This window comes from Oncorhynchus masou, chromosome 4, assembly GCF_036934945.1.
Source record: "Oncorhynchus masou masou isolate Uvic2021 chromosome 4, UVic_Omas_1.1, whole genome shotgun sequence".
NCBI lineage: Eukaryota > Metazoa > Chordata > Actinopteri > Salmoniformes > Salmonidae > Oncorhynchus > Oncorhynchus masou.
In genome coordinates, this window is record NC_088215.1 from 5,845,210 (window position 1) to 5,858,438 (window position 13,229).

At 43.4% G+C, this 13,229-nt stretch overlaps 1 protein-coding gene across 1 annotated transcript in view; it reads right to left on the reverse strand.

Moving 5' to 3' along the window:
• Positions 1-13,229, reverse strand: part of LOC135522098 (nidogen-1-like) — an 80,117-nt gene that overhangs the window by 18,013 nt on the left and 48,875 nt on the right. The window contains exon 13 of the mRNA XM_064948058.1: positions 1,466-1,594. Coding sequence (XP_064804130.1) covers positions 1,466-1,594 — 129 coding nt within the window. The remainder of the gene's footprint in view (positions 1-1,465; positions 1,595-13,229) is intronic.

Genomic DNA, 13,229 nt, shown 5'->3' on the forward strand with positions numbered 1-13,229 from the left:
AAGTACAAGTTCAGACAAAGGAGGACAAAATGATGCCCCCTTTTCAGACGGGTTGTACAAAATATGACAAAACTGTGGAGGCAGAGGAGAAAAGACTATAATTAGCGTGGTGGAGTACATACATGCAGTTGACACCTGGATTGGACTTGAACAAAGAGGCAACAGCTGAGAAAGATGCCAACTCGCAAACAACCCAAGGTACATGACATGAAAGCTGCAGCCTATAGAAAAATAATGGAACACTTGAATACACATACCCTAAATTCCCAAACATACAGTGGTGAGTTGAATCAAAAAGAAAATGTATTGGTTGTTAAGTCAGTAGGGGCAAGTGATACTTTAATTTGCAAATAAATTCATTAAAAATCCTACAATGTGATTTTCTGGATTTTTTTCCCTCATTTTCTCTGTCATAGTTGAAGTGTACCTATGAGGAACATTACAGGCCTCTCTCATCTTTTTAAGTGGGAGAACTTGCACAATTGGTGGCTGACTAAATACTTTTTTGTCCCACTGTATGTTGGTCTTTCTCGATGGGGATTGTATGTTATCTATCAACACCAACCTTGATTGTATCAACACCAACCTCCCTTTCCATTCCTGTATCCTCCCTACGTAACATCTGTGTGTTGTTATACCCATCCCCGCACAGGAAGGCTGCACAGTGTCAAATGGCAACCTTTAAATGTCATTCAAAGGGGGGAGGGAAGAGGGGGACATGTGGTCAAGGCACACCAGAAACCAACAGACACTCAGTTCAGAGTGAGTTTCAGAATCCCGAAGCAAATGCATACGCACACACCCTTCATCCATCCTCCCTCCCCCTAACAGTTCCATATTTTAGCACGCAGTCTCACAGAGTCCTACATCAGTCTTATGGAAGTACACTCTGTTCCGGCCTTCGCCTCAATCCACGTTCTACCATGCTGGGAGCGTTCCATGATTAAATCACTTTCTATTGGTGCCAGGCGATGACACAACACTAACTTAGCGAACAGACCTCCATTAGTAAAAATGCACTGTATATATTGTTAAGTCCACTATGGCTTGTGTTGACGTTCAATATAAACAGTTCGTCCCTGGTATATTATGCTTTCCTTTGATGACAAATCTGTCTCGCCCCCCCTCTCCATCTAAACCAAACTATATAGTTAGGAGCTTCACATGTTCCAACTGTTGGCACTAAGACAGAAGAAGTATAACTAAGGCGAATCCTAACATTTTGAGGGGAAGAAGATGGCTGATCAGAGCTCAAACTATACCCATTGAATGTACAGTATTGACATACTTCCGGACATAGCCATATAATTTAGAGGTTCCTTCTGAATGCATGCATCTTGCCTTCCCTTGCACATTTTAGACTGCACTGCCTCTGGCTGCTGTTTTACTTATAAGTAATCAGTAGCCTTGTCTGAGACAAAATAAATGTGATTTATTTACACCAAAAAGCACAGGGGTTACTTACCCGGGGAGCCAGGAGTACATTGGAAACCGTCACCATGGAAACCAGGGTGGCACTGACAGGTGAAGGAGCCCTGAGAGTTATAACAGACGGCGTCCCGGTGACAGCGACCTTGCTCACACTCGTCAATGTCTGTGTGTGAAACAACAGTCAATGAGAAACAATAGGGACACAGATGCTAAGTTCAACTGAAAATAAGGTATCAACATATTTAAATATATAGCTGAAATATTCAATCAATAGGAATGTGAATATGAAATCCTGCAATGGAAATATACAAAAAAATACACATTCATATGTATTGGTATTGCACTACGCCTTTAAAAAGTATCTAAATCTGAAACATACATTCATGACATGTCACATCCTGTGTTATGTGATGGTGTTACATAGGGAAAGAAACATCATTATTTAGATAATAAAAACACATTGTGAAGTTTAGCGTTTGATAGGGACAAAGAGACCATTCTTTGGATACAACTTGGATGTAACACACCCAGCTCACTACCCCGACCTCTGAAGTATATCTCTAAGGCCAACAAATGAAAAAGGAGTTCTCCAAATTCTACAAGGACATATGGAAATTCCTACAGCTTTCGTTTGGTGGCGGGCCAAGTCACGTTGGACGAGGGAAAATAAGAAATACAGGGATGGATGGATGAATAAAACGCATGACCAACGAGCTCCCCAGCTGTAGGGCCGGGTTGTGTTTGCATTTCCTGTCCAGGTGCACACATTTCCTCTCGCAGGGGCCTCCGTGTGGGTGCATTACAACGAGAAGGACTCAGAGGGTTCAATCTAGAGAGACCCAGTGGAGAGTTTAGAGAGAAGACATGGTCTGTTTTTTTTAAGCTGAAGGGTTTGTGTGTTTCTGTGGTGTCTGGGGGGGTTCTGAGAAAAGCAAAAGACAGCTTTATTTTTCATGTTGGACAGTAAAGTACACTATTCGAATACGGCCTAGTAACTAGACAACTTCTACAAAGTCAAGTCTAGACATAACTGAAGTAACCAGGAGGGGGTCATACTCAGACAATCAGAGAAGGGACATATTATTGTGGCCCTGGTAGCACAAAATAATCAAAGGTTTGACTGCACAGAGATGCTTGGGGAAATGGTCACAACGGTGGACCACCGTGTGTGTGTTTCAGGGAAAGGGGGTGTATCTGATCTCCATCACCTAGGACTTGACAATGGTTAATCAAATTTCCCCTTTTTGCTCAATTTTGCATGCCTTCTCAAACAGCCGCAACTGTATACGCATTCGTAAATCATGTCCTTTCTTGAGTTGGGATCAGGGAAGGAACAACTGTTGAGCATCTGAGATTATGGTTGTTTGTGGGGGAAAGGGGTTTAGTGAGTGAGTGTGTGTGCGTGTGTGTGTGTGTCCATATGTTGCTAGGGGGTAATGATGTAAGGGACAATATAAGATTAATCATAATAATGGATCGCTAAAATAATAATTGCTTCCCAAAAATGACATTTTTGTAATGGCAATCCTGGTTATAGGTAACAATCCTTTGCATGAACTGCCTACATTATTACGCATGTTATTTGTTAATTATGGAAATTAAGATACGCTGGATTTTTAATATATATTTCAATAGCAATAATATAATGCAAATTGAGGTTAGGGCAATGGAAATGCTTTTGGCGGTTGATCTGCTTCTGTTCTGTGGGTGGCACTGTGTGCTCTTTTCCAAGGATGGGTCCCGGTCTCTCCGGGACCATGGGATCCAGGGGGTCAGGGGTGGTCTGCCGATCATTGAGATGACAACCCACCTTGGGATGGAGAGGGGTTTTAGCGGGTGGGAATAGTGGGGAACAATTGGAGGTTTACTTAGTAGCAATGGTGAGTTTACAAACATATATTATGATAAATAGATTTGAAACTTGTATCTCACTATGGTAAATGGTGAAAAACGTATAGCCAGCTATAATTGTAATGGCTTAGTAGATAATGAGAAAAGATCATCAGTATTTACCTAAGAGAAGGAATATAATATACACTGCTCAAAAAAATAAAGGGATCACTTAAACAACACAATGTAACTCCAAGTCAATCACACTTCTGTGAAATCAAACTGTCCACTTAGGAAGAAACACTGATTGACAATAAATTTCACATGCTGTTGTGCAAATGGAATAGACAACAGGTGGAAATTATAGGCATTTAGCAAGACACCCCCAATAAAGGAGTGGTTCTGCAGGTGGTGACCAGAGACCACTTCTCAGTTCCTATGCTTCCTGGCTGATGTTTTGGTCACTTTTGAATGCTGGCGGTGCTTTCACTCTAGTGGTAGCATGAGACAGAGTCTACAAGCCACACACGTGGCTCAGGTAGTGCAGCTCATCCAGGGTGGCACATCAATGCGAGCTGTGGCAAGAAGGTTTGCTGTGTCTGTCAGCGTAGTGTCCAGAGCATGGATGCGCTACCAGGAGACAGGCCAGTACATCAAGAGACGTGGAGGAGGCCGTAGGAGGGCAACAACCCAGCAGCAGGACAGCTACCTCCGCCTTTGTGCAAGGAGGAGCAGGTGGAGCACTGCCAGAGCCCTGCAAAATGACCTCCAGCAGGCAAAAATCTGCTCAAATGGTCAGAAACAGACTCCATGAGGGTGGTATGAGGGCCCGACGTCCACAAGTGGGGGTTGTGCTTACAGCCCAACACTGTGCAGGACGTTTGGCATTTGCCAGAGAACACCAAGATTGACAAATTCGCTACTGGCGCCCTGTGCTCATCACAGATGAAAGCAGGTTCACACTGAGCACGTGACAGACGTGACAGTCTGGAGACGCCGTGGAGAACGTTCTGCTGCCTGCAACATCCTCCAGCATGACCGGTTTGGCGGTGGGTCAGTCATGGTGTGGGGTGGCATTTCTTTGGGGGGCCGCAGAGCCCTCCATGTGCTCGCCAGAGGTAGCCTGACTGCCATTAGGTACCGAGATGAGATCCTCAGACCCCTTGTGAGACCATATGCTGGTGCGGTTGGCCCTGGGTTCAATGCTAGAACTCATGTGGCTGGAGTGTGTCAGCAGTTCCTGCAAGAGGAAGGCATTGATGCTATGGACTGGCCCGCCCATTCCCCAGACCAGAATCCAATTGAGCACATCTGGGACATCATGGGGCGGCAAGTTAGCCTAGTGGTTAGAGCATTGGACTAGAAACTGGAAGGTTGCAAGTTCAAACCCCCGAGCTGTTGTTCTGCCCCCGAGCAGGCAGTTAACCCACTGTTCCTAGGCTGTCATTGAAAATAATAAATTGTTCTTAACTGACTTGCCTGGTTAAATAAAGGTAAAATAAAATCTCGCTCTATCCACCAATGCCACGTTGCATCACAGACTGTCCAGGAGTTGGCAGATGCTTTAGTCCAGGTCTGGGAGGAGTTCCCTCAGGAGACCATCCGCCACCTCATCAGGAGCATGCCCAGGCGTTGTAGGGAGGTCATACAGGCACGTGGAGGCCACACACACTACTGAGCCTCATTTTGACTTGTTTTAAGGACATTCCATCAAAGTTGGATCAGCCTGTAGTGTGGTTTTCCACTTTAATTTTGAGTGTGACTCCAAATCCAGACCTCCATGGGTTGATAAATTTGATTTCCATTGATAAATTTTGTGTGATTTTGCTGTCAGCACATTCAACTATGTAAAGAAAAAAGTATTTAATAAGAATATTTCATTCATTCAGATCTAGGATGTCTTATTTTAGTGTTCCCTTTATTTTTTTGAGCAGTGTATATTGTTTACAGGAAACTCATCCAACAATTACAGATGAAGTTGTGTGGAAAAAGGACTGGGGGGGCGAAATGTATTTCTCCCGTGGGCAAAGTAATTCAAAAGGGGTGATGAAATTAATTTACAGTAATTTTGATCCGAATATGTAAATTGTCCAAACAGATAGATGAATGATTTTAAATATGTTATTTGACCATAAACAGATATGACTCATAACCTATACGGTCCAAATATTGATGATCCACGCTTCTTTGAAAATATATATAATGATTTATCAACTCTACAAGCAATATGAGACGATTATTATGGTGAGAGATAATAATACGGATTTAAATACCTCTATGGACCGTAAAGGAAATCCCAATACAAACTATCACCTGCATGCACATAAGGAAATCACAAATGTCATGGAAATATTGGAACTCGTGGATATATGGAGGCTTAAATATCCTGACATAGTGATATATGCATGGCGGAGGTTCAATGAAGCTAGTCGTTTTGACTACAGTCTTATGTCATTCTCTCTGGCACCAAAAGTTTAAAATGTGTTGTTAGGGGACAGAATGCGGTCGGACCATCAAATAATTGGCTTAAACTGTATATTACTTACAGAATTTACATGTGAGCGAGGATATTGGAAATTTTATCAAACCCTATTGGATGATAAAAACAAGTTAACGAGGACAGAACAATTAATAAAGTTTACATACACTCAATTAGTATTTGGTAGCGTTGCCTTTAAATTGTTTAACTTGGGTCAAATGTTTCGGGTAGCCTTCCACAAGTTCCCACAATAAGTTGGGTGAATCTTGGCCCATTCCTCCTAACAGAGCTGGTTTAACTGAGTCAGGTTTGTAAGGCCTCCTTGCTCGCACAAGCTTTTTCAGTTCAGCCCACACATTTCTATAGGATTGAGGTCAGGGCTTTGTGATGGCCACTCCAATACCTTGACTTTGTTGTCCCTAAGCCATTTTGCCACAACTTTGGATGTATGCTTGGGATCATTGTCCATTTGGAAGACCCATTTGTGAGAAAGCATTAACTTGATGTCTTGAGATGTTTCTTCAATATATCCACGTAATTTTCCTTCCTCATGATGCCATCTATTTTGTGAAATGCGCCAGTCCCTCCTGCAGCAAAGCACCCCCACAACATGATGCTGCCACCCCCGTGCTTCACGGTTGGGATGGTGTTCTTCGGCCTGCAAGCATCCCCCTTTTTCCTCCAAACATAATGATGGTCATTATGGCCAAACAGTTCCATTTCTGTTTCATTAGACCAGAGGACAATTCTCCAAAAAGTACAATCTTTGTCCCCATGTGCAGTTGCAAACCGTAGTCTGGCTTTTTTATGGAAGTTTTGGAGCAGTGGCTTCTTCCTTGCCTTTCAGGTTATGTTGATATAGGACTCGTTTTACTGTGGATAGCTACTTTTGCACCTGTTTCCTCCAGCATCTTCACAAGGTCCTTTGCTGTTGTTCTGGGATTGATTTGCACTTTTTTGCACCAAAGTATGTTCATATCTAGGAGACAGAACACGTCTCCTTCCTAATACTTGTGTACTATTGTTTGTACAGATGAATGTGGTACCTTCGCGTGTTTGGAAACTGCTCCCAAGGATGAACCAGACTTGTGGAGGTCTACAATTTTTTTTGAGGTCTTGGCTGATTTCTTTAGATTTTCACATGATGTCAAGCAAAGAGGCACTGGGTTTCAAGGTAGGGCTTGAAATACATCATTTACATTACATTTACATTTAAGTCATTTGGCAGACGCTCTTATCCAGAGCGACTTACAAATTGGTGAATTCACCTTATGACACATCCAGTGGAACAGCCACTTTACAATAATGCATCTAAATCATTTAAGGGGGGGGTGAGAAGGATTACTTTATCCTATCCTAGGTATTCCTTAAAGAGGTGGGGTTTCAGGTGTCTCCGGAAGGTGGTGACTCCGCTGTCCTGGCGTCGTGAGGGAGTTTGTTCCACCATTGGGGGGCCAGAGCAGCGAGCAGTTTTGACTGGGCTGAGCGGGAACTGTACTTCCTCAGTGGTAGGGAGGCGAGCAGGCCAGAGGTGGATGAACGCAGTGCCCTTGTTTGGGTGTAGGGCCTGATCAGAGCCTGGAGGTACTGCGGTGCCGTTCCCCTCACAGCTCCGTAGGCAAGCACCATGGTCTTGTAGCGGATGCGAGCTTCAACTGGAAGCCAGTGGAGAGAGCGGAGGAGCGGGGTGACGTGAGAGAACTTGGGAAGGTTGAACACCAGACGGGCTGCGGCGTTCTGGATGAGTTGTAGGGGTTTAATGGCACAGGCAGGGAGCCCAGCCAACAGCGAGTTGCAGTAATCCAGACGGGAGATGACAAGTGCCTGGATTAGGACCTGCGCCGCTTCCTGTGTGAGGCAGGGTCGTACTCTGCGGATGTTGTAGAGCATGAACCTACAGGAACGGGCCACCGCCTTGATGTTAGTTGAGAACGACAGGGTGTTGTCCAGGATCACGCCAAGGTTCTTAGCGCTCTGGGAGGAGGACACAATGGAGTTGTCAACCGTGATGGCGAGATCATGGAACGGGCAGTCCTTCCCCGGGAGGAAGAGCAGCTCCGTCTTGCCGAGGTTCAGCTTGAGGTGGTGATCCGTCATCCACAGGTACACCTCCAATTGACTCAAATTATGTCAATTAGCCTATCAGAAGCTTCTAAAGCCATGACATTATTTTCTGGAATTTTCCAAGCTGTTTAATGGTACAGTCAACTTAGTGCATGTAAACTTCTGAACCACAGGAATTCTGATATAGTGAATTATAAGTGAAATAACCTGTCTGGAAACAATTGTTGGAAAAATGACTTGTGCCGTGCACAAAGTAGATGTCCTAACTAACTTGCCAAAGCTATAGTTGAAAAATTAGTTTTAATGACTCCAACCTAAGTGCACAGTGCCTTGCAAAAGTATTCGGCCCCCTTGAACTTTGCGACCTTTTGCCACATTTCAGGCTTCAAACATAAAGATATAAAACTGTATTTTTTTGTGAATAATCAACAACAAGTGGGACACAATCATGAAGTGGAACGACATTTATTGGATATTTCAAACTTTTTTAACAAATCAAAAACTGAAAAATTGGGCGTGCAAAATTATTCAGCCCCCTTAAGTTAATACTTTGTAGCGCCACCTTTTGCTGCGATTTCAGCTGTAAGTCGCTTGGGGTATGTCTCTATCAGTTTTGCACATTGAGAGACTGAAATTTTTCCCCATTCCTCCTTGCAAAACAGCTCGAGCTCAGTGAGGTTGGATGGAGAGCATTTGTGAACAGCAGTTTTCAGTTCTTTCCACAGATTCTCGATTGGATTCAGATCTGGACTTTGACTTGGCCATTCTAACACCTGGATATGTTTATGAACCATTCCATTGTAGATTTTGCTTTATGTTTTGGATCATTGTCTTGTTGGAAGACAAATCTCGTCTTTTGCAGACTCCATCATGTTTTCTTCCAGAATGGTCCTGTATTTGACTCCATCCATCTTCCCATCAATTTTAACCATCTTCCCTGTCCCTGCTGAAGAAAAGCAGGCCCAAACCATGATTTTGCCACCACCATGTTTGACAGTGGGGATGGTGTGTTCATTGTGATGAGCTGTGTTGCTTTTACTCCAAACATAACGTTTTGCATTGTTGCCAAAAAGTTCAATTTTGGTTTCATCTGACCAGAGCACCTTCTTCCACATGTTTGGTGTGTCTCCCATGTGGCTTGTGGCAAACTTTAAACAACACTTTTTATGGATATCTTTAAGATATGGCTTTCTTCTTGCCACTTCCATAAAGGCCAGATTTGTGCAATATACGACTGATTGTTGTCCTATGGACAGAGTCTCCCACCTCAGCTGTAGATCTCTGCAGTTCATCCAGAGTGATCATGGGCCTCTTGGCTGCATCTCTGATCAGTCTTCTCCTTGTATGAGCTGAACGTTTAGAGGGACGGCCAGGTCTTGGTAGATTTGCAGTGGTCTGATACTCCTTCCATTTCAATATTATCGCTTGCACAGTGCTCCTTGGGATGTTTAAAGCTTGGGAAATCTTTTTGTATCCAAATCTGGCTTTAAACTTCTTCACAACAGTATCTCGGACCTGCCTGGTGTGTACCTTGTTCTTCATGATGCTCTCTGCACTTTTAACGGACCTCTGAGACTATCACAGTGCAGGTGCATTTATACGGAGACTTGATTACACACAGGTGGATTGTGTTTATCATCATTAGTCATTTAGGTCAACATTGGATCATTCAGAGATCCTCACTGAACTTCTGGAGAGAGTTTGCTGCACTGAAAGTAAAGGGGCTGAATAATTTTGCACGCCCAATTATTCAGTTTTTGATTTGTTAAAAAAGTTTGAAATGTCCAAAAAATGTCGTTCCACTTCATAATTGTGTCCCACTTGTTGTTGATTCTTCACAAAAAAATACAGTTTTATATCTTTATGTTTGAATCCTGAAATGTGGCAAAAGGTCGCAAAGTTCAAGGGGGGCGAATACTTTCGCAAGGCACTGTATGTAAACCCTCGGACTTCAACTGGAGGTACAGCTAATTCCCTTATTGTGTGGCACACTTTTAAAATGTGCCTATAGAGGCCATGCAATTCAGTACTCAACTCTAAAACAAAATAAATGTAGGTCAAAAGAATCCATATTAACAAAGGAAATGGAAGGACTAACAGTACAGATAGATAGCAATAAAAACTGTACCATGGAGGCTTATAATAAGTTATTGTGAAAAACAAAAATAAATGGAGGAACTTATTCAAGAAAGATCAAGTGTAATATATTATTTTTTTAAATAAAGCGAACTGGATGGAATATGGGGAAAATTCACCAAATTCTTTTTTAATCTTCATCAAATTACAGAGGATTCAATTAAAGTTCAATTAAAGTGTTTTAGTCCGGGAAAACTCCAGGGTTGGATGGCATTCCAGTGGAGGTATACCAAACCTTTTTTGATATACTCAGAGGACTGTTTTTAGCATGTTTTAACCACTCCTATATAAATGGTAGATTATCAGACACTAAACAAGAAGGTCTGATTCATTATTACTGAAACAGGATCCAAGTGGTAAATATATAGAGTTACACTTCAGTGTTGTGAAGCAAATTTTTGGCCAAAATGCATAGCGCATAGAATTAAAAAGGTATTGTCGGATTATAATTAATCCTAATCAGAAAGTTTTTTTTTTACATGGTCGATACATTGGAGATAATGTAAGACAAGTACTGGAAACAATAGAACACTATGAAATATCTGGGAAACCAGGCCTGGTATTCATAGCTGACTTTGAAAAAGCAGTTGATAAAGTACGATTGGAGTTTATATATAAATGCCTAAAATATTTCAATTTTGGAGAATCTCTTATAAAACAGGATTAAGGTTATGTATAGTAACCCCAGCTGTAAAATAGTAAATAATGGCTACTTCTCAGAAAGTTTTAAACTGTCAAGAGGAATGAAACAAGGTTGTCCACTATCGGCATAACTATTTATTATTGCCATTGAAATGTTAGCTGTTAAAATCAGATTCAACAATAATATCAAGGGGTTAGAAATCCAGGGCTTAAAAACAAAGGTGTCATTGTACGCTGATGACTCATGGTTTCTTTTAAATCCACAATTTGGATCACTCCACAGCCTCATAGAGGATCTAGATACTTTTTGTAACCTCTGGATTACAACCAAATTATGATAAGCGTACTAAACTCAGCAAAAAAAGAAATGTCCCTTTCAGGACCGTGACTTTCAAAGCTAATTCGTAAAAAAATATATATAATTTCACAGATCTTCATTGTAAAGGGTTTAAATCAATCAATCAAATTTATTTAGAAAGCCCTCCTTTCATCAGCTGATGTCACAAAGTGCTGTACAGAAACCCAGCATAAAACCCCAAACAGCAAGCAATGCAGGTGTAGAAGCACGGTGGCTAGGAATTACTCCCTAGAAAGGCCAGAACCTAGGAAGAAACCAGGCTATGAGGGGTGGCCAGTCCTCTTCTGGTTGTGCCAGAACACTGATTCCCGTGCTTGTTCAATGAACCATAAACAATTAATGAACATGCACCTGTGGAACAGCTTACAGACGGTAGGCAATTAAGGTCACAGTTATGAAAACTTAGGTCACTAAAGAGGCCTTTCTACTGATTGAAAAACACCAAAAGAAAGACGCCTAGCCACCGTGCTTCTACACCTGAACGTGCCTTAGACATGCTGCAAGGAGGCATGAGGACTACAGATGAGGCTAGGGTAATAAATTACAATGTTCGTACTGTGAGATGCCTAAGACAGCGCTACAGGGAGACAGGACGGACAGCTGATCGTCCTCGCAGTGGCAGACCACGTGTAACAGCACTTGCACAGGATCGGTACATCTGAACATCACACCTGCGGGACAGGTACAGGATGGCAACAACAACTGCCCGAGTTACACCAGGAATGCACACTCTAACAGTGCTCAGACTGTCCGCAATAGGCTGAGAGAGGCTGGACTGAATTAGCGTTACACCGAGGCCTGTACTCTGAAGCGGGATCGATTTGGAGGTGGATGGTCCGTCACGGTCTGGGGCGGTGTGTCTCGCAGTAGACAGCATCATTGGACTGAACTTGTTGTCATTGCAGGCAATCTCAACGCTGTGCATTACAGGGAAGACATCCTCCTCCCTCATGTGGTACTCGTCCTGTAGGCTCATCCTGACATGACCCTCCAGCATGACAATGCCACCAGCCATACTGCTTGTTCTGTGCGTGATTTCCTGCAAGACAGGATTGTCAGTGTTCTGCCATGGCCAGTGAAGAGCCCGAATCTCAATCCCATTGAGCATGTCTGGGACCTGTTGGATCAGAGGGTGAGGGCTAGGGCCATTCCCCCCAGAAATGTCCAGGAACTTGCAGGTGCCTTGGTGGAAGAGTGGGGTAACATCTCACAGCAAGAACTGGCAAATCTGGTTTAGTCCATGAGGAGGAGATGCGCTTATTCAGGACACATTATTCTATTTCTTTTAGTAACATGTCTGTGGAACTTGTTCAGTTTATGTCTGAGTTGTTGAATGTTCATACAAATATTTACACATGCAGAAAATAAACGCAGTAGACAGTGAGAGGACGTTACTTTTTTTGCTGAGTTTATATATATACATTACCAGTCAAAAGTTTGGACACATGCTCATTCAAGGGTTTTTCTTTATTTTTACTATTTTCTACATCTACAAGATGTAAAATAACACATATGGAATCATGTAGTAACCAAAAAAGTGTTAAACAAATCAAAATATATGTAACGTGTACACAGAGTCAGGAAGCAAGTACAGGGAGTGAATTTAATAATAAATAATACATAGAACAAAACAAGAAACAAGAAACACGAACAGAAACAATAACGCCTAGGGAAAGAACCAAAGGGAATGACATATATATGGAAGGTAATCAGGCAGTCCAAGTGAATCTGATGAGGCGCTTATGCGCATTACGATGGTGAGAGGTGTGCTTAAAAATGAACAGCCTGGTGACCTCAAGTGCCGGAGAGGGAGTACACATGACAGTACCCCCTCACTGACGCGCGGCTCCAGTCGCAGGATGCAGACCAGAGGGATAATCCCGGGGACCAGCCGATCGCTTCTGCTGATATGCGGGAATCTGTCGAGCTGCCTGAGGCATGGGAGCCTGTCGAGCCGGCTGAGGCATGGGAGCCTGTCAAGCCGGCTGAGGCATTGGAGCTTGTCGAGCAGGCTGAGGCATGGGAGCCTGACGAGCCGGCTGAGGCATTGGAGCCTGACGAGCCGGCTGAGGCATTGGAGCCTGACGAGCCGGCTGAGGCATTGGAGCCTGACGAGCCGGCTGAGGCATTGGAGCCTGACGAGCCGGCTGAGGCATTGGAGCCTGACGAGCCGGCTGAGGCATTGGAGCCTGACGAGCCGGCTGAGGCATTGGAGCCTGACGAGCCGGCTGAGGCATTGGAGCCTGACGAGCCGGCTGAGGCATTGGAGCCTGTCGAGCCGGCTGAGGC